This window comes from Drosophila mojavensis, unplaced genomic scaffold (assembly GCF_018153725.1).
Source record: "Drosophila mojavensis isolate 15081-1352.22 unplaced genomic scaffold, ASM1815372v1 contig_36, whole genome shotgun sequence".
Classification (NCBI taxonomy): domain Eukaryota; kingdom Metazoa; phylum Arthropoda; class Insecta; order Diptera; family Drosophilidae; genus Drosophila; species Drosophila mojavensis.
Genome location: NW_025318858.1, coordinates 2,791,535 through 2,817,123, shown reverse-complemented (window position 1 = coordinate 2,817,123; position 25,589 = coordinate 2,791,535). Strand labels below are relative to the sequence as shown.

The 25,589-nt window shown below is 41.2% G+C and overlaps 9 protein-coding genes across 13 annotated transcripts; 5 read left to right on the top strand and 4 right to left on the bottom strand.

The window, feature by feature from the left end:
• Positions 1-11: 11 nt before the first annotated feature.
• LOC6575827 (60S ribosomal protein L7-2) lies at positions 12-1,117 on the bottom strand. Its single transcript, XM_002001795.4, has 3 exons — positions 1,009-1,117; positions 295-943; positions 12-233 (listed from the first exon to the last, which is right to left on the bottom strand). The coding sequence occupies exons 1-3, from the start codon at positions 1,017-1,019 to the stop codon at positions 120-122; spliced, it is 774 nt and encodes a 257-aa protein (XP_002001831.1). The 5' UTR covers positions 1,020-1,117; the 3' UTR covers positions 12-119.
• A 481-nt stretch (positions 1,118-1,598) lies between these two features.
• On the top strand, positions 1,599-6,713 carry LOC6575826 (large neutral amino acids transporter small subunit 1). 2 transcript variants are annotated; one of them, XM_002001794.4, is made up of 8 exons: positions 1,599-1,703; positions 2,669-3,003; positions 3,680-3,875; positions 4,455-4,557; positions 4,635-4,902; positions 5,394-5,718; positions 5,785-5,909; positions 5,973-6,713. In XM_002001794.4, the coding sequence occupies exons 2-8, from the start codon at positions 2,786-2,788 to the stop codon at positions 6,244-6,246; spliced, it is 1,509 nt and encodes a 502-aa protein (XP_002001830.1). In that variant the 5' UTR covers positions 1,599-1,703; positions 2,669-2,785; the 3' UTR covers positions 6,247-6,713. The 2 variants fall into 2 exon arrangements, with proteins under 2 accessions (XP_002001830.1, XP_015020332.1); XM_015164846.3 differs by having other exon boundaries at positions 1,615-1,703; positions 2,649-3,003.
• Positions 6,666-9,428, bottom strand: LOC6575825 (PI-PLC X domain-containing protein 1). 4 transcript variants are annotated; one of them, XM_044008969.1, is made up of 4 exons: positions 9,187-9,428; positions 7,405-8,672; positions 7,064-7,337; positions 6,666-7,003 (listed from the first exon to the last, which is right to left on the bottom strand). In XM_044008969.1, exons 2-4 carry the CDS (start codon positions 8,366-8,368, stop codon positions 6,766-6,768), a joined length of 1,476 nt encoding a protein of 491 aa, XP_043864904.1. In that variant the 5' UTR covers positions 8,369-8,672; positions 9,187-9,428; the 3' UTR covers positions 6,666-6,765. The 4 variants fall into 4 exon arrangements, with proteins under 4 accessions (XP_043864904.1, XP_043864903.1, XP_043864906.1 ...); XM_044008968.1 differs by having other exon boundaries at positions 7,405-8,582; XM_044008971.1 differs by having other exon boundaries at positions 7,405-8,480.
• A 193-nt stretch (positions 9,429-9,621) lies between these two features.
• LOC6575824 lies at positions 9,622-12,382 on the bottom strand. Its single transcript, XM_002001792.4, has 4 exons — positions 12,248-12,382; positions 12,101-12,192; positions 11,401-11,689; positions 9,622-11,343 (listed from the first exon to the last, which is right to left on the bottom strand). Exons 1-4 carry the CDS (start codon positions 12,253-12,255, stop codon positions 9,660-9,662), a joined length of 2,073 nt encoding a protein of 690 aa, XP_002001828.2. The 5' UTR covers positions 12,256-12,382; the 3' UTR covers positions 9,622-9,659.
• A 453-nt stretch (positions 12,383-12,835) lies between these two features.
• On the top strand, positions 12,836-14,802 carry LOC6575823 (zinc finger protein Xfin). The gene is made up of 2 exons (XM_002001791.4): positions 12,836-13,428; positions 13,490-14,802. The coding sequence occupies exons 1-2, from the start codon at positions 12,910-12,912 to the stop codon at positions 14,420-14,422; spliced, it is 1,452 nt and encodes a 483-aa protein (XP_002001827.1). The 5' UTR covers positions 12,836-12,909; the 3' UTR covers positions 14,423-14,802.
• A 155-nt stretch (positions 14,803-14,957) lies between these two features.
• LOC6575822 (nuclear protein 1) lies at positions 14,958-15,486 on the top strand. The gene has a single exon (XM_002001790.4). The coding sequence runs from the start codon at positions 15,068-15,070 to the stop codon at positions 15,272-15,274; it is 207 nt and encodes a 68-aa protein (XP_002001826.1). The 5' UTR covers positions 14,958-15,067; the 3' UTR covers positions 15,275-15,486.
• A 1,296-nt stretch (positions 15,487-16,782) lies between these two features.
• LOC6575821 lies at positions 16,783-19,291 on the top strand. Its single transcript, XM_002001789.4, has 4 exons — positions 16,783-17,306; positions 17,381-18,097; positions 18,168-18,852; positions 18,909-19,291. The coding sequence occupies exons 2-4, from the start codon at positions 17,520-17,522 to the stop codon at positions 19,236-19,238; spliced, it is 1,593 nt and encodes a 530-aa protein (XP_002001825.3). The 5' UTR covers positions 16,783-17,306; positions 17,381-17,519; the 3' UTR covers positions 19,239-19,291.
• A 343-nt stretch (positions 19,292-19,634) lies between these two features.
• On the top strand, positions 19,635-21,622 carry LOC6575820 (endoplasmic reticulum lectin 1). The gene is made up of 4 exons (XM_002001788.4): positions 19,635-19,889; positions 19,954-20,068; positions 20,134-20,951; positions 21,008-21,622. Exons 1-4 carry the CDS (start codon positions 19,764-19,766, stop codon positions 21,491-21,493), a joined length of 1,545 nt encoding a protein of 514 aa, XP_002001824.1. The 5' UTR covers positions 19,635-19,763; the 3' UTR covers positions 21,494-21,622.
• A 175-nt stretch (positions 21,623-21,797) lies between these two features.
• On the bottom strand, positions 21,798-24,921 carry LOC6575819 (UDP-glycosyltransferase UGT4). The gene is made up of 3 exons (XM_002001787.4): positions 24,824-24,921; positions 22,887-23,740; positions 21,798-22,827 (listed from the first exon to the last, which is right to left on the bottom strand). Exons 2-3 carry the CDS (start codon positions 23,585-23,587, stop codon positions 21,900-21,902), a joined length of 1,629 nt encoding a protein of 542 aa, XP_002001823.1. The 5' UTR covers positions 23,588-23,740; positions 24,824-24,921; the 3' UTR covers positions 21,798-21,899.
• Between the last annotated feature and the right edge of the window lie 668 nt (positions 24,922-25,589).

Sequence of the window (25,589 nt, the reverse complement as noted above, 5' to 3'; positions counted from 1 at the left end):
ACAACAATGGGTCTTCGGCACTTGCAAATGTGTATTATAAACTTATATACATATATAACTATATTTCTGCTGTGTTCGCTTTAAAGAATTTACTTAAAAGGGTACTAGATTAATCTTTTTTAGAGACAGCGGGCAATCAGCTCGTTTATGCCAGTGCCACGATCGCCATATTCGCCGCCCCGCTTGAACGACACGGAGACCTTCTTCTTCCAGCCATCACGTGGACTTGAAAGCTGCAAACAAATAAAAGATTCATTTAGATCATTACATCGAATGATGTTTAATATAATTTACCATAAAAGCACACAGGAATTCATTTACAGCTGCAAAATTTGGACCAACTGTATAGATTTCGTGTATTATATCCTCTAAGCAGATGACACCCTTATCGCCCAACTGCTCCTCCACCATTGTGTTTGACTGTATGGCCGTCTTTTTTCCATCGATACTTGCAAAGCCTTTCTTGAAGAGCAGCTCACGTATGGTGGAAAGTGTTGGAAACCCGTAGACCACGTAGGGCTCAATCACACGCAATAGCAATTGATTCTCCTTGTTATTTTCCAGAAATACAGCATTGTGCCGTTGTCCCATGCGCAGAGTCTTAAATATTTCTGACGTCGTCTTGTCGAAGATCTTTTTGCCTGCATGCCGCATCACCAAAAGTAATTTATGATTCGTGTCGGCAGCTGCTTTGGCGCTTTGCTCTGTGACGTTTGTGCGCAGAATTGTTTGTCTGATTCGTTTGGATGTCCGTTCAGCTTTTAAATAGCCCATAACAAAGGACTCGGCGCGTCGGAATTTATGATGAGTCTTTGCTTTTTTTAGGCGCTTAATGCGTTCTGTGCGTTTCTGTTCAAGGACCGATTTATCCTGTTGAATGCGCCGCTTGCGGTGCTTCAGCACGGAGACGGTTTTGCCAGGCAATTTGTTGGGCACAGCATATCTGTAAAGTAATAATTGAATTACGTTATCGTATTGCAATAAATTCAACAATTATCAAGCACTTACTTGTCGGACATTGTACTAAATTTAAGTTTTTCTTACGCAGACTTAGCAAAACACGTGCGAACACAATCAAAACAAAAACTAAAGGAATGCCAACCTTTTCCAAACGCTCACGGTAGCAATGTGAATGGCAAAAATTAGGGATAGTACCACAATATATATCGATTGTTTTTCAAATCGATGCGACCGAAAAAGATGTACGTAATATGTGCTTAAAATAGCAATTGTAATATGTAAATCAAAAATAGCATTGGCCGCGGAACATTTTGTCATTTCCGGTTTTGCGCATTACTCATTTTAATGAGGTGCTCTCCGCTCTCTCAACCACCTAGGGGTGAGTGATGAGATAGTTGGCGTGTCACGTGCAGGCATCTCAAAATTATTGATAAATCAAATAACATAAATGATTGTAAAGAAGATTTTTTCAAAAGTTTTAAAAAATATAATTTTTTAGTAATACATTATTTTCATTAAATTGTTCTTGTTCGACTAACAATACAAACAGCAGATATAATAATCAATATTTTGTTATATACTCGTGCGTGTCACGCGTCCATCTCCGCTGCTGCTCTCACCTTAAATTGCTAAAATGCCGGTCTCGGGTCGCCATGGCAAACGCTTTTTGGTCAGCAAAACAGTTTCAACGCGTTGCTCGAGTTGCTTTGTTGATCTGTTGCGCTTTAATCCTACAATTTATGGTAATGCGAAAAATTATTATCAAGTGTCAACAAATGTGCAGTAAAAAAAAGAGTGCGATTGTTTTCACTAACGGCAGATAAACAATATTTACCCTATATTCATAAAAACTGCAAATGAAGCACAAAAAAAAAAAAAAAAGAACGACTGCCACGCGACTATATGACGAAATCGTTAAGAATTTGGCACGCGAGCGTTCGTGCATTGCCCTCTATTAATTTGTGAACAAGTTTTTTCAACGTTCGGACTTCGAATTATTGCAAATAATAGTTGAATACACTCTACTAGCTAGTAGCTAGTAATGTTTAGTGTGTGTGGCGTCAAACTTTTTTGGAAAACGCTTGCGGTTTTCTCAGCTTTTCAATTGCAACATGCTGACAAGGCTAACGGCTGCTTAACAGGTTTACGATATCTGAATTGAAAATAGACAACGTCACGATTTATAACACTCTCACTTATCAATCGAAACGTTAATTTGGAGCCAAACAATATGATAATTAGAACTGTAGATAAAAATGACGATTTTGGTTGTCTGATATCTCCAAATTACTTCTTTCTTTCATAAAAGCTAATTTTAAATTGGGATTCACATAAAAACAGTTGATATTGCGGGTGCTTTGAATGCAATCATTTTTGTAGACCTATCTTATCTTATAACGAGCTTATTGTGAATATAAAAATATATTTTAAAATAGATAAAAAAAACATTAAGAAGGAATATAATTTAATTTCAAGCCCATCTATATTGATATTCTTATATTTCTGATTTTAATAGGTATTTCAAATTTATATAAATCTTCAAATACACATTTCTTGATATATTTAAATATCATATACCTATATCTTGAAAAAATATATTTATATATATAAACTTTTTTTTATAATAAATATGAGCAAAATGCTCTAAAAATATATTCATCTACATACATATATTAAAAATATATTAGAAATAAATTTTATTTTCAAGTGGCAATGCCAGCGCCCGCGGGAGAATAATTCATTGGAAAAAACCTCAAAGGGTATACAGGAATATTTGAACTGATTTTATAGGCCGCAATCGTACAAAGGCAAACACTCTATTATAATGCCCGAGCGATATGCGAATGGGGTATCCACCAGTTTAGTGGAGCCCGCTGCCAATGGGCATTCAGCAGAGCCAAAGAAAGTCGTTGAAGAGGGCGAAGGCGAGAAGATAGTGCTGAAACGCAAACTAACTCTAATCAATGGAGTGGCTATTATAGTGGGCACTATTATTGGGTCGGGCATATTTATAGCACCCACCGGAGTGTTCTACTATACGGAGTAAGTAGAGCTTGCTTATAATTTGAACTTAAAATACACTGAAATAGTTAAGATTAAAGATGAGATGTATTGCATATATAGCATATCATTTTGATTTGCATCAAGGTCGATGCTCGTAGAAGAGATATTAATTATTGCATCTCGAACTTTTGCAAGTTCATTAGACAAGTTCACGAGTGAACGAGCCATAGGTCAATGGCGTATAATTTATTTTGTAAATTGGAACATTTCTTTCTGCCGGCTCAATTGGGCTGAATTGCAAGCCAATCACTCGCTCTCTCCATCTCGCTCACACTGTCTCCCTCTTGAAGAGTGGGTGAGGCTCAACTATAGGTAATTAAGCCTTGTTGTTGCCTGCGCACACCCTTGAGAACATTTAGTTTAGCTTTGTGGTATTTTGTCGGCATCGCGAAATCGCTGTCAATTGTTGCATCAGCCACAAAAGTATTCGAGAAGTCTGTGCTACAATTACAAGATTGCCCCAAAATAAACACTCACTCACATCGATTCACACACAGAGGAGAGGCAGACAACGGAAAGAAAGAGAGAGAATGAGAGACAGCAAAGTTTTGCTTTATTTGTAGAGCCACTTTAACCACTTGGCGCCTATTGTTTGGACATTATATTCACGCAGTTTCCCCTAACCACTCTTCTCTGCGCTTCTCATTGCATTCAGATCCGTCGGAAGTTCACTTTTGATATGGTCCGCCTGCGGCATTCTTTCAACGATCGGCGCTCTTTGCTATGCAGAGCTGGGCACTAGCATTACCAGATCCGGGGGAGATTATGCCTATCTATTGGTCGCATTTGGCCCACTTGTCGGCTTTCTACGTCTATGGATCGCTCTGCTCATTATCAGGCCTACCACCCAGGTGAGTTGATTTGAGTTGATTTGATTTCAATGCTTGATTGCCAACCAATAAAATCTAAATTATTTGATTGTTATTAGTTTATGATATTTTATTGATTGCATTGTATAAACAAATTGATTTAAAGCCCAACCTTCGACCACAATTGCTCGCAATTAGTAGTTGATTCGAGGAAATGTGAGAAATGTTTTCACTGAATCGTTTGTGAAACGAGAAACAATGCAAGTTTTTCCACCAAATAACTTGAATAACCAGCGTGATGCAAGCGCAGTTGCAATATTGAGAAATCTCTATGTAATATGGTAATAGAGAAATAAGTAAAGAAATCATTTCTTGCTGAATAGTAAGTACTGTACCTTGAATAATAACAGCATAGACCAGAAATATGAATTTAAGTACTCCAGAAGTATTTTGCTCTCATTACAATCACTTCAATCTCTGAAAATGATAAGTAATTTTAAAAAATCATTAAATTAATAGATTAATGATAATAAAAGAAAAAAGAAAGGTATGAAATATGAATTGGATTGTACTATACATTTATAATACAAATATAATATATTAATTATCTTCCTTTTTTAGACAATAGTTGCTCTCACTTTTGCCCATTACGCTGCCAAGCCATTCTTTGAGGACTGTGATCCGCCTCAGAATGCCGTGAAGCTACTGGCTGCCGTTTGTCTATGTACGTAAATCAATTGAAGCTTTATATCTATTTAATTCAGCAATATAAGATGTTATCTATTTAAATGTATATTGCAGGCCTCCTCACTGCTATCAACTGTCTGTCCGTCAAAGTGTCGATGAAAGTGCAGGATATCTTTACGGTTGGCAAGCTCTTGGCACTCATTATGATAATACTCGCTGGTCTCTATGTTATGGCCACTGGAGAGTTGCGTAACTTCTCGAATCCTTGGGAGGGCACTTACAGTGCTCGAAATATTGGCTATGCTTTCTACTCCGGTTTGTTTGCCTTTGGCGGCTGGAACTATTTGAACTTTGTCACTGAAGAGCTGCAGGATCCGTACAAGTGAGAATCCTCTAGATAACAAAAGCAAGTTTTGAATGGGCGTCTAAATGAGTATGTGGGTGCGGGAGTGATTAAATAAGCGAATGAATCAAAGGGGGATGGCAGGGTGCCTGACTGACATGAAATAGGGCCTGTCAGCAAGACAAATGACTTTGTCCTATTTGCCATCTGCGTCAGCAACAAGTTGCCTGCGCCCACTTGTTGAGCGTCCTTGAGGCTGTGTGTATACGCATGTGTGAGTGAGTGGGTGGTGGTGTGTGAATGTGTGTGATGGTGTGGTTGGTTGCTGGGCTGGCTGGCTATCTGTTGCGCCCAAGTTTTGCTTTTTACCCCTAATGAATTCAATTTGAACAGAGCGGGACAAAATAGAGCAGCACAGCAGAGCAATCAATTTAAGTGCTCAACGAAAACTGCTTGAGTCTAGAAGCCAAGTGTTTTCTGAGGCACGTTGAAGGTTTCTCAAATCTCAAATGTATTTTGTATATTTATAGAAATTTGCCACGCGCCATTTGGATAGCGATGCCGCTGGTTACGGGAATTTATGTGCTGGTTAATCTAGCATATTTTGCCGTTGTCTCCAAGCCGGAGATGTTGAGCTCTCTAGCGGTGGCTGTGACCTTTGGCAACAAGGTGTTTGGCCCATTGGCCTTTATGGTGCCAATTTTTGTGGCATTGAGCACATTTGGCGGTGTGAATGGTGTGCTCTTCACCTCGGCCCGTCTGTTCGCCACTGGCGCCCAGGAGGGTCATCTGCCCAAGTTCTTTCAGCTATTCCATGTCAAGCAGCAGACGCCAATACCATCGTTGATATTTACAGTGAGTCAAGCGTTAACTTGAACAGTTGAGAGACTATTGAGTAACCTTCTGTAACCTTCTATATAGTGCTTGATGTCGTTGCTCATGCTGCTTACCGAGAACGTCTACGAGCTGATTAACTACTTTAGCTCTGTGTTGTGGCTCTCTGTTGTAGCCAGCATAGCAGGCATGCTGTGGCTGCGGCACAAGAAGTAAGTTCAATACACAAATCTATTAAAACGTATGTAAGTAAACAAACGTATTTCTCTCTTCAGGCCGGATCTGCCTCGTCCCATCAAGGTGCATTTGGCATTGCCAATCATTTTTATGACCATTTGCGTGACTTTGGTGCTGTTACCCAACTTTAAGGAGCCCGCCAACCTACTCATTGGCATTGCCATCACCTTGGCCGGCATTCCCTTCTACTATGTTTGCATTGCCTGGAAGCAAAAGCCGCGCTGCTACGGCCGTCTATCGAATGCCGTGGTCGAGCTGTGCCGTGCCATCTTCAATACAACCATAATAGAGTCAAACGAATCGCTAAAGTAGGCCGATATGCTCTACGCATTTATTTAACCACACAAAGCAAAGATATTGAGCTCCAGCCAAGGGCTTTTTAATTGTATGCCAAAACTTTTTGTATGATATTTTCGCATAGACATTATTATCATTCCTCAAAATTTAAATTGCAAATCCGTCGCTAGCTATAGTTAAATTTTTGTATTATTTTTATATTTATTCAAGTGATGGCAGTCGCAAGAAAGTTTCTCACACAGCTTACATATATAAACAGCTATTTATACATAAATCATATATAGATACATATGTATAGACATATATATTATTGCCTCAGTTGTGACACGTTTAGGGAAACTGAAAATGAAAATGAATTTAGCTATAAGTATTACTACACCTGCACTAAATGTATACAAATCTTTGTCAAGCTTCAAATAATTGGCTTATTCGAATGAAATTTATAAATGTGTTATTATTGTGAATGTAAACTGAACTTTAAACTGAAATGGATTTTTTTATAAATATTTAGAGTGCGCTTTAGCGGCACATTTGCTAATGACCCATCTTTTTCCGGTTCATTTCCAAGGCCGTCTCGACGAGCGTAGTGCCACGTATAAAGTCTGCAGCTACAATGTTCGCATGTTCCCCAAGCTCGTCTCGGTATAGCTGCGAGATGCGCCAATTCACATTGTCTGCCATTTTGCGTAAGCCACCATGCTTATCTAGTATAACGTCCCAGGTTTCTGGAGTTAGCTCCGCCATGTCCACCACAGGACGACTCGAGAAGCGGCTATATAAGAAAAGAGAAAATAGTTATTACTCCTCTTGGAGCAGCTTTCTCTACACTTACGACACATCGAAGTCGTTGATGTAGCGCAAATGCCGTTCGAGACGCGGCCACGACTGCACATTGCCCCATCGCTGATCCACGCCACTAAAGAGCAGATCCGGATACTGCTGCACGACCTCACTTTTGTCGTAGGCCAATATTACATTCTGCTGCCGCTTCCAGATGTCGCGCAGTGTGGCATGCCAGGTGAGCGATGGGTGGACGATGAAATCTCCAAACTGCTCTCGCAAATAGGCAACTAGCAGATGATGGACGGCCAGATTCTTGCCAAAACCTATCCGAGACGTATGAAAGCATATCGAATTCCAATTTCACTTAGATCTATGGAGCGTAAGCCTTACCCACGGGAAACTCTTTGAGGCCAAAGATAACGATCTCATTAGTTTCTTGGACAAAGTCCTTGACCTGCTGAATGACCTCTTTGAGTGGTCGTTGCTTAGTGATGCCATGATAGATGAAGAACTTCTCCTCGCTGGGACGATAGAAGCCGACACGTATGTCCAGATAGCGTGCTCCATGCAGCAGCTGGCCCCGTATATCATCGTCCTGGGTTAGAGCATACTTGGTGACCAGACTCTCGCGCAACAGTGGATCGAAATTGGGTCTGTAAGAGCCGGAGTCGTGTGTGCCTGGTATGAAGAGATCGCGCAGACGCAGATCACCCAGCCCACTGTGCCAGTTTGTCATCCAGCGTGGATGAGCACGAATACAGGTCTTGGCGAGAATACGTCCATGGTCATCGATGTAGCTAGCCCAATAGCCATAGCAGTCGCTATGCGTGGTCACATTCCGGGACAGAGCATAATCAAAGGGTACGCCCGTTGTGAACCACTGGGCCGATTGGCTGGGCTTGATGGCGGCCACAATTTGATTGTTGCCACCATTAGACCCCCATTGCTGTCGCATTGGAATAACGTCTGCCTTGGCCACCGTTCCAGGCGTTGTGTAGCCATGAATTGGCACAAAGGCCACCTGGTCTGTGCCTGAACCGCTGCTCTCCTCACTCTCGCTCTCGCTGTCACTGTTTCTACTCTTCGCAAATCCTGCCAGCGGCGTGCCCGTGGGCACAGATTGCAGCTCAAATGTGTGCGGATCCTGTATTGTTAACAAGACTTGATCGCCATCCCGGGCCGGCGCATTCTTCCAGCTGATCTCCACGAAACGCTTCCGGGCGCTGATCGTAAGCCACAATTTCAGCTGCCGTCCATCCGGGCCAGAGTCTGGAGCCAATGTATCCAGCTGCTGCGCCCATATTGCCGGACAGATGCAGAGCGCCAAAATGAACACCAATTGCAATTGTCTCATCTCGCTCGCTCCTCGAATTATAAATGATTCAAGTTGATTGCGTTTAAGCTTAATCAGCGACACTTAAAATCAAGTACGAGTCCGAGTCCGAGTGCGAGTCGATTCGTCTTGCCTGCCGAGCAATCAGATTACGAAGATCAACCGTTTGCGTCGAGCTTGCGTAGCGTTCTTATTGGAAGGCGAACGCGGCGCTCGCTGGAAACCTCCGAGGTGTCTACGTGTGTACATATATATTACTATAATATGACTATATTACCATATAAGAACTAATAGCTCTGTAAACAAATTGTAGCGAGAGAATCAGCTATAAACAAATGAACGAAATCGAATTTTAATTTAACTGTATTGTTTTGTTATTTATTATTATTATTATTATTATTTTGCATAAGCCGGATGTTTTGTGAATTTAAACAGCTACTCGCATATTATTTTTTGCTGTGAACTCTACCTATTGTCTCACTTTGTCTATTGCAAGCTCAGAGAAATTGTAACTAGCTTTGATTAGATGATATTTCTTGATATGGCAAGCGGAACGAAGCACCGGGAACAAAGAACAATACATTGCGTGAATCGTTGTTGTTGTTGTGGTTGTTGAAACTAACGTACGGAACTTCTAACTAGATCTATAATTGGCGAGCTGCTTGTTGTTTATGTTTTGTATTTGAATTGATTAATAATTGGAATTGCCAATTATTTCAATGCTAATTGAAGCTTGCTGAGTTGAGCTAATTAAGAGTCGCGTGTAAAAAATCAAAGCAATTTGTTTTTGACCCCGTTGGTTATCTCGCTCAGTCTTGAAAACAAAAAGAAACAAATACCGTTGATTTACCGCATTCGCAACCTTCCAGACCCGGCTTCAATGAGCGACTGAAGCTCATTGAGCAACGGATTCCATATTTTACTCTGAGTTAACTTTCTGTTTGCATTGGCGAGGTGTTAACTTCCATTTAACGATGGGCTTCACTAGATGGTGTTCTTTGTTTCAATTTACACTCGTCTGTTTACATAAAATAAAAATAAAAGAGATTCCATTTAGAGCAATACACAACAAATTTAAAAAAAAAAAAAAAAAACGACAACTTTCGATGTCAAACTAAAATGATATTCACAATAGTATGTGCTCATTTTGTGTGACTGTCTGAACAAGAGCGACAACAACGACAGTTTTGTGTGAATAGTATTGAGTGCGCGCTTTTTCAAAGTTTTAAACGACGGTAGACTTTTCATGTATAAATTTATTTGATGTAGGTAGATATATTTAAATATATTTTATTGGCATAATAATAGACTATTATAATGTCACCGTTTCCATGTAACGTTCAAAGGATCGTGTGAGTAGCGTGTGATCCGGAGCCAAATGCGTGTCAGCCATAATTGCCAACCTATACTTGTCGCCGAATCGATGCAGATTCAAGGATAGACAAGTCTTCGATTGGGGTGGTCGAAACAGTAATACATCCTGCACACGCTGCCCCCATGCTGCCTGGAACTGGGTGTCTGCTGTGCCATAGATCTCCGTGATGGTAACAGGAAAGTTATACGAGAAGAAGTTAATGAAGATCTTGGTTAGGACATGGGGCAGCAACGCCGTAAGCAGACTGTACTTGGTCTGCCCAATGGAAGCCAAGTATAACATTATCTGCTGCTTGCGAATGCGCTCCACAATTTCGTGCAGCTGATGAGCTTTGACGGCATCCGGTGGACCCAATGGCAGTTGCAGGAAGACCACGCCTCCAATGTGTTCCGATTTATCCGCACAGCGATCGGTGAAATAACCCTTGGATATAGTGCGACATGTTGTGTTCAGAAGCTTAGGCACAGCCACTCTGTCTGAGAAGGTGTTGAAGTAGTCGTAAACAGCGCCTGCTAAGCAGGCTAAGCTAAAGTCAGACTCACGCAGCTCCTGGCCAAACAAATGCTGATGACGTTCGCGTAGTAAAGCGCCATCTATCGATCGGCTGAAGGAAACAATTTTGCGGCCTGCATAAGATTTCTTATGTAGGATGTTCAACTCCTTGGTGGGCTGCACGAAAAGAACATCATAGATATTCCTGGGAGCCTTGAACAGCTCATAACAGATCTTGCAGAGCTCCAGCTGGGCATACAGCAACAGTGGCACATACAAATACAGGCGAGCGCAATAGGTACTGGTATACGGTGTCTGGCCACGGAGCAGCACGTCGCGCAGTGCCAACAACTCACAGTACATGTGATAGGGCAGTAGGATGAAATGATGCAGCAACTGCTGCCAGAGAAAACGTGTCCAGGTCTTCACTATGTGAACCGGCTGCAAACTGTAAAGCAGAGCCGAGCGAGCCACGGCCCAGCTAAGATTGCGCTGCTCCAGCTCATGCTGGAGTAGCACATAAAGCGTCTGCACTACACCCAAGTCAGCTCGAAAACCCGTCGCGCGTCGCTGCCATTTGCGACGCATTGCCCGGGTGCGCCAATAGCCCAAGGCCACATTGACCAGCACGATGAGCAGCAGTGAGATCAGCTGACTGAGATTACGTGCATCCGGATGGGCCTTAACGCCATCAGGCGTGTCCAGCGACTCGAACTCATAGATGAACTGTTGCCAGCGGCAGCTAATCAGATGCTGCACATGATTCAGCAGCTTGCTGATGTGCTCCGGCTGACGCACAAAGTGCGAGAGCTGCTTGGTATTCGTCGTCCGGGTCAGACCGTCCTGGAGGCCAACAAACGATTTACGTTCGTTGTCCTGCAGCAGCAGCATTTCGCTCACGTGCAGGTCGTCCTCCTCGGCAATGATCAAGTGATGCACTTTAATCAGTATATAATAGGGCTGCTCCTGATCCGCATTGGGTATGACGGTCACCTGCCACTGGGGCAAGTCCGAGGGTATATACTTCGCGGCCAGCTCGCTGACATAATCCTGAATGTTTGACTCGTTGACCGGACGTCCGCGGTATCTGTGCGTGCTGAGCAGCACGTGATTGTTGATGTTGAAGCCACTGCAAGCAAGGCATAGTTAGACTCTCTGAGCTGTCTCAGCCACACACTGCACCCACCTGCTGTCGTTGACCCAGGCATAGTGACCCCAGCAGGTGACCAGCTTCTGCCTCAGTTTCGGAAACTTGATCATGCCCATCTTATCCTTGAGCTCAGTCAGCTGCAAGGCGTAGGCGCGCTTAATTCTCTCATAGTCACAGACTCCCTCCACCTGGAGCAGGAAGTGAAAGATGCCCGCATTCTTGGGCGTATCAATCAAGGTGCGTATCTTCTTGGACTTGCAGATGGTCAAATTGGGATACTTGATGCTAAGCAGGTAATTCACAAGCTCATTGGTGAAATGCGCACCTGTCAAAGAGAGATATAAATCATATTGCTATAATATTTCAGCTACGTTTCGTCTTATCGTCTTGGTAAAATTTTTAATGAGTAATTCATTTGGTCAAGGTTCAGCGTGGTCGCTCGTCTGGGTACTACAAAAGGTGCAACAGGTATTATTTATAAACAAAGCTTATCAGTGGCGTATGCTGATGTACCCGCCCCCGCCCCTCTAGCGAGCCCCCTCATCGACCGTCAGAGTAGTAAACCTTATCACTGGCAGGCTAGCTACTGAAGCGTATCCCATTAAGCGAATAGAGCAGAACCATCTCATCCTTTGGGTGAATGGAGCGGTTAATCAACCCATGCCTCGTTTATTTATAGCCGGCCTGTTTGATCTGTATCTGATCGGAAAGGCTTCATGCTAAATGGAATACTTACACACAAACGAAAGCAGCAGCAGTGGCAGCAACATAAGGGCCACAATGAAACAGAGTAGAGTCTTTAGGAATGACTGGCACTCCTGCCAAATACTATAAAAACGATGCACTGTTAAAGTGAATGCAGAAACTAGTTACTATATGATACCTTTCCATTTTGTATTTCTGCAGCTATTATAGTATAAAAGACCTCTCTATTATATATATGTTTATATTGCTGCTGCTTTAGCTTTGTCTATCACTTTAAACGTTCGTTCGTTTTGCTGTGCAAGGCACGACTGGTCAGACAGATCGCAGCTCTGTCGAAGCTTCCACCAACGCTTCAAGTCTCTTATCAATGCGGTAAACAAATGATAAGGTTGTTCCTGCCGGCCAAGCAGTATATCAGCTGCTGTATAATATTCAATTAATTAATGTAATATAGAAATATTTTATATTACTCAGCAATTTCATTAGGAGCATTCTGAGAATTGTAAATAATCTAGTCAGCTAATTCAATTTGACTATAATGAGATTTTAATATTAAGGTTTTAATATTAATAGCTCGTAATGTATTGCTATTATGTAAACATAAAATACAATACAATTTTACTACAGCTGCATAAGATCTTACGAAAAATATAAAAATTCGTTTTAAACTTAACGTACAGCTTTATCAAGCCGGTCCCGTTATGAGTTCTTTTAACGCGCGCATTTCCTGTGAATGGTTCGCATTCAAACGTTTGCATGTGAATGTCAAACAGCTGTTTGCCGACTTGTTTACCAACGTTATAATTGTTTACATTTTGGATTTGAGCAAAGTTAAATGCAATGTTGCAAACGCCTATCATTCAGCCAACTTTACATCAGCCACTGCATTCCAAGGTGTCCAATTACCTAAATAATCAACGTAGGACAGGACAGTTTTGTGATTTGCAGCTAGAGCTGGATTCGGATGATGTGTCCTGCACATGCAGCGTGCATTTTTGCGTGGTTGCTGCTCAAAGTCAGCTCATTGGCCTCAATCAGCAGAAGCAACAGCAGTTCTCTATTCAAAATCCACTAAAAGTCACAATACGCAACTTTAACTGCACCGTGTGCCTGCACACCATCGTGGACTTTTTCTATGAGGACATTGTCTCCGTTTCCAAGGAGCATGAAGCGCACTTTCGCGAGTTGGCGAAAATACTTTCTGTAACCGAGTTGTTGAATTTGTATCAAATAGAGCAAAGCACCGATGATAATGTGGGAGTGGAGCCAACTGCCGCAAAACCGGGCGATGTGGAGGATGCTGTGCAGCCAGCTAACAAAGCAGATGTGGTCTTTGAAAATCAACAAAGCTATTTCAAGGTAAAAAAGCGCTGATTTTTCTTCTTTAAGCAATTCCATCACACTTTCTTCTCAATTGTAGCTTAAGAATCCACGTGCCGTTAAGTCAAGCAGCAAAATCAACTATTGCATTGGTTGCGACTTTAAATGTTATCAGGTGCAAAAGATGATTGATCACATGACCAGCTGCGAACCGTCCCACCTCACCTGTTCGCTCTGCGAAGTTGGCTTTCTGGATTGGCGAGAATATGACTCACACCTGCGTCGCCATGGCTCCGATCTTCGAAAGCCCTTCTTCTGCCTGCAGTGCGATAATCGCTTCAGCACGCGGGCCGCTCTGCTTATCCATCAACCGAAACATACAACGGAAACGCCGCATGTTTGCTCGCATTGCGGCAAGGCCTTCAAGTGGAAGCAGGGTCTGAGCAACCACATGTTGGTGCACAATCCCGAAAAGCAAATGCTCTGCGATGTCTGCGGCTACAGCACGACGCACATGAAGGCCTTAAAGAGTCACAAGCTTCTGCATACTGGCGAGTTCTTTGCCTGCACGGTGCCTGGCTGCAAGCATCGAGCGAATCGCAAGGAGAACATGAAGCTGCACATCGAGACACACAAACAGGGACGAGATTTCATTTGCGAGGTTTGTGGCTGCAAGTTTAGCCAAAGCAAGAACCTAAAGCGACACGCCCTCAAGCACACAGAGGGCGGCCTCAACCGCTACAAGTGTCAGCTCTGCGGCTTTAGCAGCCATCGATCGGACAAAATGAAGGAGCACGTGCAGCGTGTCCATACGGAGCGGGCGGTGCAGCTGGAACTGTCGGAAACAGTGGATAGCTCGTTCGAAAACAAGATGCCAGATGATTTTGCATTACCGCCCCTCGATGCTATGCTTAGGGGCAGTGTAAAGGAGTCCAAGGCGACGGGCTCACTACGTCGCAAAATAGAGTCAAATGTGACAACGCCAACCGTGAAGCGCTTGAAGACTTTGCTGCCTAAGGAAACTATTAGCTAGGAGAAACGTGAAACTAACGGGGCAACTTCTATGAGGGATTAATATGAGTATAATTAAGTCATATATGTAAATTGTTTTATTTATCAATAGGTTATGCTTTACTTAAGTAGCTTAAATATTTCATTAATTAATAGCTCTAACAGAATACACGGGCTGCTCTTACAGTATCAGCTAAAATGAGTCCTATATGGATGTTCCAATGGAAGACTAGTGTACTGTTTTCCATTATCTACATGTGCATATATATGAAACTCCAAATTAGTTGATATTTCTCATTAACGTCTTGATCACTGTCCCTAATCCTATTCCTCCTAAATGACCATAAAAGCTAAAACCAGTATATTTGGTATTAAAACATTTAGTCAATCAGATTACATATACGCCAACGCATAAGCTACTCTATATATACTCGAAGAGTCAACGAAAATATTGCGCACTGCTAAAAAGCTTTGGGAGAGCAATGGAAAGAGAACCAAATGGAGGCATGGTAGAGCACTCGAGCTGTTGTTCAAAGCTTTCTTGATACACTGCATTACGTAGTCACAATCATTGTGATTACAGAGCTCAAACCGCAAAGACACATACCTAGCGTAAAAGCAAAAACTCTTTAATCGAATTCCAGATTTATATTGAAATTAAATCAACATGTCTGAGGCAAGCTGCGATCAATATGAACACTACAATTATGATCACGACAAACACATGTTCTCGGGGCACAGCGGCAAGCAGCGCACCAAGAAGGAAGCCAGCGAGCACACCAATCACTTCGATCCCTCCGGCCACTCCAGAAAGATTCTAACTAAACTTGTCAACACGAACAACAACAACAAGAAGGCGGCGTGCAAAAACTAAATGTTATATATATGTATATTTATATAAGTAAATTTAATCAAATCGAATTTTAATTATACTAAAAATGTTGACGAAAAAGTGAAAGGCTCTGGGGGAGAAAGTGAGAAGCGGGCCTTTGGCTAAAAATAATAGCTTGTCATCGATAATAAATGTTTTTAATATTGCTTTAAATTTAGTTGATTTAGAATAATTATAATAAAATTTAATATTTATGTATATGACTTCTAAATGCAGAGCCACTTAGAGAGTATATGGCTATACATATTTTCAGATCAATGAATTTCATACGCTTTAATAAACATTTATCATTTCTAAAAATATGATAGTTATTTTATTTGAAAACTATTGTTTGAATTTGTCGATTTAATAGAATTATAATAGTAATTCATTGCATAGCAGAAGCTGACACCCCCAAGTCTTTTAAATTGACAATTTAATACTTAATGTAAAGTTGAAGTAAAGAACATATTTAATTCATTGTAACTATTCAATAAATCATTATTTAGCTATTTTAAGTGTTTTACGCGATTCAACAACAAACTATTTCATATAAAAATGTATGAAAAACTGGTCCACTCTAATGCTACTCGAATTTCTTTGCCGGCTTTTTCTCTCGATTTGCCGGTTTCTTACTGCGCAGTTGTTGATATTTGGTAAACAAAAAGAAAAAAAAAAAAAAACAACAAACAAGACCTCGCTGGTTATCAGGTGTTTCTTCTAGTTAGTCATCATCATTGTGAACATCATTATCAGGTGTGTTTGCAATTGTTCAGAAAAAAAATTTTTTTTACTACGCTGTTACAAAGTTACGAATCGTTTCTAAAGATTCCACCTTGAACGCGTTTGTTTTGGTTGATTTTTAGGAAAGTTTTATGCGTAGATTGTAAATAATTGAAAAGGTCATAAAAACTGGTTTACACCTAATCGGTGGAACTATTGGCAATTGACATTTTGAGTGCTTTAATGTGCAAAATAAATTGTGGTTTTATTTTAAATGAAATTGTTTTATCTTCCTTCTTTTTAAGATACTCAACAAGTTTGAACTCTTTTTACTTTATAGTTTATACGAATACTTTTATTTGTCGTAAGATAATATTGAGTCTTGGCAGCAATCGCTTGACATAGGGCTTAGGGTGTCTGATATCGAGTGCTTCCAGCTAAAGGAAACTAACTTGCTCTTGAAACAATCTAATCTACAAAATGTAAAGTTCTTTATGTAATGTTGTAAAGTTCTGAATGTAATGAATATAAGTACATTTATACATTTGAAGTTTTTCTATTATTACGTATTACTTTTCACTCTAAGCGCAAATGTCGCTTTAGAAAAATATATAAGAAATGATTGTGGTTTCATATTTAAGTATTTCAGTTTCCATTCAATTTGATTATACGTATTAAGCTGTATCAGCTCTATTAATAGATGCCATAGGAGTAAATTTGACCGTAACATCTTCATTGTCAGCTTTGACAGATTTCTTTCTTTGGCATTAATGAAGGAGCCACGCTCTCTATGAAGTATGCCCCTACTCATACTCATATATATTCATGTTTATATGTTTATCCGTGTAAAATCTGATATAGAATGTGATAATACGCGTGCCACACGCCAGAAGCGGGCCACAACTGAGGGCTGGCATCTGGTCAATAATATTGCCAGACAATACTCGATTCAATCTTCAGAATTGAGATCTTCTTTAGGGCCACACTTCGAGGAGACAGCAAAGGGCGAGAGTCTAGGGCGGAAATCATGTTGCGCACTTTCACCGCGAAAATGAATTTCGAGGTAAACAAGTGAAGATTATGCATAAATGAACGTATCGATATATACATACACATGTATAGATATACACACACACACTCATATGTGTGTGCATGTATGAGATGATAATTGATGTAGCACTCGTTGCCGAATGAACCGTTAAATTGAAATTGGAGCAGTGCCCCAATACTAGGCAATACGCGCGGCGCACGGATTAACACCTTTCAACGAGGCTGCGTCGAGACGTAGATGTTCTAGATACTGATACCAGCGGTAGTACCCACATTTCTCTTGCATTAGCACCAATCTTACACACACACATTCATATATATTGAAAATCTTACTAGATTATTGGAATTGGATTTGAGTTTTTGTGGCAACTCGCTTCAAGTTCTGCATTTAGTTAACGTGTGGACACCCAGCCGAACGGCAGCTGGCGCGGATTAGGAATAAGCAACAGTTCTATAAAATATACACATATATAGAATGCTGGAATACACCGATATGTCAATGAAGAAGCAACGAAAGTGCGTGCCGGGTATATGGACTCTGATCGTAGCCGCGCTGCTCTTTGCGGTGACCCTAATGGGCGTTGCTCTGCTGGAAGCGAATCGAGCCCAGTCGGGTGACGTTTTCCTTGTGCGACGTCTGTGGTCGAAGTTTGGAGCAGCCACAAACGCATCGGACGGTGCAGTTGCAGCCACTGTGGGGCGCATAGCGAGGGATGCCATGAATGCCAGTCGGACTACTGCAACTGGCAGGAGTAACAACTACTATGAGGAGCAGCAGGCGGTGGTTGTGAAAGAGGAGGATGCACCGCCGGCTATGGCCGAGCGCATAGACTCGTTTGGACCACCGCAGGGCAGATCATACGAGATGGACTCCAGCTACGATGCGGCGGACGAATATGGCGGAGAGCAATTTGACTCGGCGGAGGAGACAGGCGAGGGCAGAGCGGCCCAGGGCAGACCCAACGATTCCTACTACGCGCATTGGCAATATGCCACCCAGACAACGGCGCCACCTGGCAGCAACAATCGCAAGTTGCAGCCAGCAGGCAATCGGTAAGAAAAAGAAGAAACTGCGTTTCTATTGGCTAAGTCCAAGCTTAATCTTGATTCATTGCAAATGCAGCCCGCCCTATGCCGCCTACGATGAAGTGTATGACTATCCGATGGGCTTTCAGCCGCGCCCCCAGGAGCAGCCAGTCTCCAAGCAGGCCGTGAGCGCTCCGCCTGCCCACGCCGTCGCCTATGCGCCAGTATCCACGGAATCATCGCTGGTCACGTTCTTGAAGACACTGAAACAAATGTGGGATCTCTATCAGGCAGTGATAAGCGCCTGGAGCTCGGTTGCTGAGCGGCATCAGCAGAGCAGCGAAAAGCTGAAGAAGGAGCGGCAGGAGAAGCAACGTCTGCGCCAGCAACAGCAACAGCAACAGCAGCAAGCGAATAAATCCAGAATCAATTCCAAGAAACCACAGCGTGGAAATGGCAATAAGGCTGCAAAGCCAAATCAGAACAAAAAGGCTAAGACAACGACAACGACAACATCGACGAGCACCAGTAGCAGCAGCAGCAACTCCGATGAGGCGGAGGAGGCAACAACTACTTCAGTTGCAATCGTAAATGCTGTCAAGGCCAATGCCACTGCGGATGCTGCTCAAGAGAGCTCGGAGCGCGGCATGCGACACAAGCGGGAGCCGGAGGCAGCCAGCACGGATGTGGGTGAGGGGCGTTACATCAAGGGTGATCCACTGAAGGGCTACTATGATTTCGTCATCACCGAAGGTTCCTACAAATTCTGGGCCGCCTTTCAGGTAAGATTGAGAATTGATATGGAGAACCTCAATAATATTACTCTCTCAATTCGCAGGTGGGCACGGCACTTCTTATCATCTATTCCACATTCGCTGCCATTTACTACTCGAAAGTAAATCCATTGACCAGCGATTACGATTATCAGGATTATCTGGGTGCCGGACGCTCGATGACGGGCGGCGATGATGATTTTGTGGACGACAGCGAACCAAGTACTCAAACTAAGTCCACTTCGCGTATTATGGATTGGCTACCACGTACAGCTCATTCACTGAAATTCATACTGGATGCCATCGATAAAATGCCAGTGGATCATGGTCATAAAGAGGAAACGGGCTGGTCAACGGGGAACAGCGATACAACAGATGATGCAACAAGCACTTAGGACAACTATTTTAAAATATTAATGAAATAAAAACAATTTAAAACCAAATATAGAAATATTAGAATATTCATCTATTTGCACAATCGAATATCGTTTGAGTTCGCTGTAAGCCTTAATATTTTACAAATCCCGGGAAAAAATTGAGTTGGCGATTTCAATTACCACTATGCCATATAATTAAATCAATTTATACAACAATAATTAAATTAATGTTAATAATTCACCTACATAAAAGAATAATTCTTCCCCCACTTTTGAATCGTATTTAAGAACGAACATTCCGCTTATCTGAGCCGCCAAATTCAAAACTATTTCATATTGGAAAAAATGTAACATGTACACACTTTTTGCCATTCACTGCAAAGCGTGAACAAATAACATTCTCACATCAGCTGACAAAGTCATATGTTTTGTTTTTTCTAGACGACGTGTAATTTGCGCCTGCAATGACAATAAAATTGTAAAAATCCAAAACAAAATAAATTTGAAAAGAAAATAAATTGTAGCACAAAAAAAGACAAGACAATGAACCGTAAAATGCTGCTGCTCTTACTGCTGGTCGCTGTAACAGCAGCGCACGATGCCAAAGACTTTGATGATTCCGTGCTCTACAAAATAGATTTCGAAGTGCCTAATTTATTAAGTGATCCGGTAGGTGAAAATAAAGTGTTATTGCAGTAATATAAATAATAATGGGGTTTTACATGCATTAAAGGAGTTGGGCAGTCAGTTGCGTACTTTTTATACACAAGAGAAGGAAAAATACGAGTGTCTAATACCAGAGCTGGAGACGCCCAAGGAGGAGGAGAGAGCTGACCAGCCAGAGCTGTGTAAGTATGACACCCATTTTTTCATTAGCAGACTCATAGTTAAATTAAAATACCTTCTCATATAGCTCCTATTGCGCTTCTGCAGCCAATTTTCTCGGCAGCCACTTGCTCATTCCGAATTGAAGCCTATTGGTCTTATGAGATCTGCCATGGCCATCATGTGCGTCAGTATCACGAAGAGCGCGAAGGCAAAAATGTGAAGTTCCAGGAATACTATTTGGGCAAATGGAGCGAAGAGAAAACTGAGCTGGCTAAAAAGACCTGGGAGCTGGAACGTAAAGCCGATGGCAAGCCAAAGTATAAGACGTTGAAGATCGATAATACAAGATATCCATATTTTGAAATGGAGTTCACCGATGGAACAATGTGTGATATTATTGATGCGCCGAGGACGACAATGGTGCGCTACGTCTGCTATCCACATGGAAAGGATGATATCTATTCACTCAAGGAGACCTCATCGTGCAACTATGAAGCTATTATTTTGACCTCATCGCTTTGTGCTATACCTGCTTTTCATGCTGAGGAGACCAAAGAGATATCCATCAAGTGCTTCAATTCACAAACGGAGCCACATAAACCAATTAGTATGCTCCGCCAAGAGCTGAGCGAATGGGAGGAGAGCGAAAACGATTTGCTTGTGTCGAAGGAGAGCAAAGCACCAGCCAAGCTGTGGTCCAAGACAGATGGCGATATGGTTACATTCAAGTACAGCGGAGATGTGGATAAAATCATATTGGAGCTAATGGCAAATAGTGATATTGATGTGGAAAATGAATATCAACACTTGATTTCGCGATCCGCACAAGGCACAACTCCACCGCCTTTGAATGATCTGACACCCATCAAGGAATTCATTTCCGGCAAGAATTGTCTAACTGGAGTAAGTAACTCAAAACATCCACAGTATCTTCATGTACTTATCCCTCTTCCCTGCAGGGCACCGGCTGGTGGAAGTACGAATTCTGTTATGGCCGGCATGTGCGTCAATTCCATAAGGATAAAAATAGCGAAGTCGAATTGTTTTTGGGCTATTTCTCTGAGGAATCGCATCGCTTGTGGGCCAGCTCGAATCCCGATAAAGGTGCACGTCGTCCAGGCTTCACTTCATCCATATGGCATCACTATGAGAAGGGCACACACTGCGATCGCAGCGGTCTGCCACGCGAGGTGGACGTTAAGCTAACTTGCACTCCAGTCACCTCCAGTGGCACAGCGGTCTCCATGTACTTGTTGGAGCCGAAGACATGCCAGTATATTCTAGTCGTAGAATCGCCCATCATTTGTGATCTCATGCATTATGCGGACGACAGTGGACTTGTGACGGCAGAAAGCTTGCAAAAGTTTCTGGCAACTGATAAGCCAGCCCCAACAGTTCCATCTACTGAACGAAAAGCTGAAGCTGAAGAGCAAATACGATCCTAAAGTTTATTGTAAATACAAACATATGAAAATATATATTTAATGCTAAGGGGTACTCCCCACTACTATCTGGACTAAATTCATAAGTTTAAGTTTCATGTAAGACTATAAAAATGAATTTCCATATACAGATTCATAGAGCTTCATTTTAGACCACTCATTTTTAAATTAAATGAAAGTTTAATAAGTTTTTTACGATTGACAATTGTTTAACAAAGACACGAACCACACATGTTGAGATTAGCGTGTTCAGGAACCACTTGTGTATTTTTCAAATATCTTATCAACCATATAAAAACCTTTCCAGTTCGTCATATTTACATCGATTTTTATTGTCGTTTATCTACATATAGCAATTTATATAAAATCGTAGTTCATAATTCGTCTTATTTACAATACTAATAATATGCTAGTGCTTCTTGACCTTTGTTTTTTGTGAAGACTTTTGCTTCGTGGCTCTGCCGCCACAACACTTGCTCCATACGAACCTCAGCACAGCTTTGCTTATCAGAACGATAACCAAGAGTATCGCTGCCAGTAGTAGGTACAAGTCAATATTGTGGGTAGCAATGTAGCCCATTTTGACTAGGGGACTCTGCATATGGGCGGCTCCGTGATGACGAAGGACATAGTTAACCCAGTAGATAACCGAATCGCGAGCCGACATTGGACGATCGCGGTAGATCTTTGAGAAATGTTGAATCTTATTGGTGTAGGTGGGATTGCTCAGCAGCTCCTTGATTGCATCCTTGAATTCGTCCACCTCTAGGGTCAGCAAATCGAGCTTCAAGCCATAACCCGATTCCACCAGTTTATCAGCATTTCCTGGCTGATCGGCGAACACTGGAAGAGCTAGCATGGGCTTGCCATGGTACTGGGACTCGGTGACGCCTCCTTTGCCTGCATGCGTGATGAAAAGCTTAATGTTGGGGTGGGCAAGAATGTCGTCCTGTGGCATCCACTTCTTGAAGAGTATATTTGCCGATTTGCCAGGCAACTTGTCCAGATCATCCCACTTCCAGATCACACGCTGCTTCAGCCCAGCGAGCACTTTGAATATCTTTTTGATTATCTGTGGATCAATGTGATCGCCTTTCAGATTACTGCCCAGACTGAAGAGAATCGCGCCATGCTTGGCCCCATCTAAAAACTGCTGAATATCCTCGGGCAGCGGATCTCGCTTATCCTTAATCTGTATGCCACCAATCTCCACAAGCGCCGGCACATTGGGTCTAATGGGTCCCTCGCTTATGCCGTGACTGCTGCAAAAAGCCAGTGAAATGTTCTGCTTGGCCTGCTCATAGGTCATCATGGACGGAATGTTACCCCATAGACGACTAGAAATTGATCAATTATAGATATAATGTACATAAGAAAATAATTTTTAAATACTTACTCATAAAACTTGTCATTCAGTATCTCCAAGTAGAAGGCAAAAAGACGGAAGAACATGGTGCCACCGAAATTGGCCAGACGCTCCTTAAAGTTCATCGCTCGGCCTGGAGCCACGGCTACATGCATGGAGGGCACTGACGAAATCAATTCGGGATTACCGATATTTCTGTCGATTTGCATCATCGGCGGCCCAGTCCAAGTCAGAATAATGGGACAATTGAAGAGGCTACCCAGTCCCACCTGATAGTTGTTGAAGAAGAAACCAACAATAACTGCATCGAATTTATTGTCTTTGTTCTTGTAGAGATCGGTGAATCGTGTGTCCTCCAGGACATCTACTTGCTTATAGATGAGCATAGACAGCGAACCGAATATATTCCTGAACGTTGTAAATACCGACGGCTTCTCTTTGGCCAAGGAGCTCATGCCGTCGTTCAACTCCTTCTCCTCGGCTGCACTCAGCGGGATAACGATGTGCTTGATGCTCTTGTGGGTCACTTTTGGAGGAGTGCCCGATACCACGGTCACATTGTGTCCATCCTCCGCCAGGGCCTTCATAATCGACATGTTGATTATGAAATGTGATGGACTGTGGCTGGTGAAGACGCCCAATATGTTGGCGCCCTCGACTCTGGCCGACTGCAGCACAAAGAATCCAAGCAGGAGGCACACAAATGTGCCGGACAGCAGTGATCGACCCATGTTGAAGTCTTGCGGACAATGCGTTCTTTAACAAACTAAATAGTGTGCCTTGACTGCATTCCTTTATATAAAGACCGACGGCCGTCTGATAAGCCTCGATGCCTGCTGATAAGCGCTCTTGAATCGCCGGCCACGTTATTGTTATTGTCCGCACTGTAAATGTTATACATAAGTCGGAACAATTGATAAGGGAGGTGGAGATTTAACCAGACTATCAAATACCCTACTTTTAAGTTAAATAAATATAATTTTAAATACCCTCCACTTATGCATTGATATATATCGGTAAATATTGTCCTACATATTAATGAAATAGATCTTTGGGTTTTGACCATTTTGAGGAGTCATCGTTTGATACAATTATTGTTACTTGCGCTCACTAGAATACATATTGATCAATTTGTAATTTTGTGGTGGGTTTTAGAAACTTGCGTGGGTTATCGATTTTTATCGATTTTAAATAACCTATATAGGTTATCGATTCTATTTAAATAGAAATGTAATTTAGCTACATTACAACGGATGTGACCTGTATCATTACTTTTCAAACTTTAAAACGTTATCGATAATATAAACAGTATATTTTACTATAGTTGTCATGTTTGAGGAATTTTATTAGTACATGAATTTGTTTACCATCTTTCTATAACATATTTTTCATCAAAAACTAATTCCTGAGAGCTTATCTGTAAATACATATGAATTTCAATACATATGCTTGGTCAGTTTCAATATCAAACGAATGATATACGATAATTTTTGGAATTCATACATTTGCTGTTACATAAATGAGCACTGCATCATAATACCCTATTTTGTAGACATTCTTCATTTGAGTGCACGCCAGGGTATTAACGACAATCGGTTGCTAGCTACCTGTCCTGAATTGTGATATGTAACCCATTGCTTAACGTTATCACATAAACATAAAATGCACACGTCATATTAAGAGAAATACAAGTGGAAAATTATGAAATTGTCGGCTCTCTTAATGGCAATTATTTTATCTGACTCAGAGAATGCAATGTTAACGGACTGCATTCCGCAATTGATCTTTGATTAGAGAGCACGATAGGTTAATGTTCTAAGTCGATTGTATATATGTACATACATATATCATTTATATGCATAACTTGTCCGGCACAAACATAGTTTTATATATAAATTGAGAGAAAAACAACAACTACAAATTGGCAATTAGGGAATTCGTATTTAAAAACTAAAGAAAAAACAAACCAGAATGAAAATCGCGTGAATTCGCGTTCGTTTTGCTCGTTCCGATGGCAACGGCGACACTGAGAGCTGGGCGAGAATCAGTTGAACAGATGCGAGTCACGCAGTTAATGGGGGAAAACTTGCACTGTACAAAAATAAAATACCTTATTTACATGAATTGTAAACAATAATTGATATTGTCTCTATGTGTTCACCTAACGTAAACACGTATAATTCTTATCTGAAGGATAGAAGTAAATCTTTGAGTAAAAATATATATATATAAGTCAACGGAAAGGATACACAGAAAGAAATTGCTACGGAGTTTAGCTTTAAATATTAATTTATATGTATATATATATATATATATATATATATATATTTTTTTTTTTTTTTTTTTTTTTTTTTTGATATTTGATAGAGAGAATTGAATTATGGGATAATTTATTTCTCGATATACGTGACTATAAGGCTATAAGACTATAAATATATTTATTTATATTATAGCTATACACATCTTATAGCTATTATTAAATTATTTCTTTATCGATTACTTTTCCAATAAACAGTTTATATATTTATTTTTGATTGATTTTTGTACTAATTCATTTATTATAGCAATATAATTTAATTTTGTGTATATATTTGTAATTAATTACTTATTTGTTGCATATTTCTTTACTTATTGATTTTTAGATTTAATAATCATAAAAGAAATTTTAATTATTTATTCATCTATTTAGTTATTATCTCACTTAGTTTTTCGTTAAATATTTATTTCTTTTAT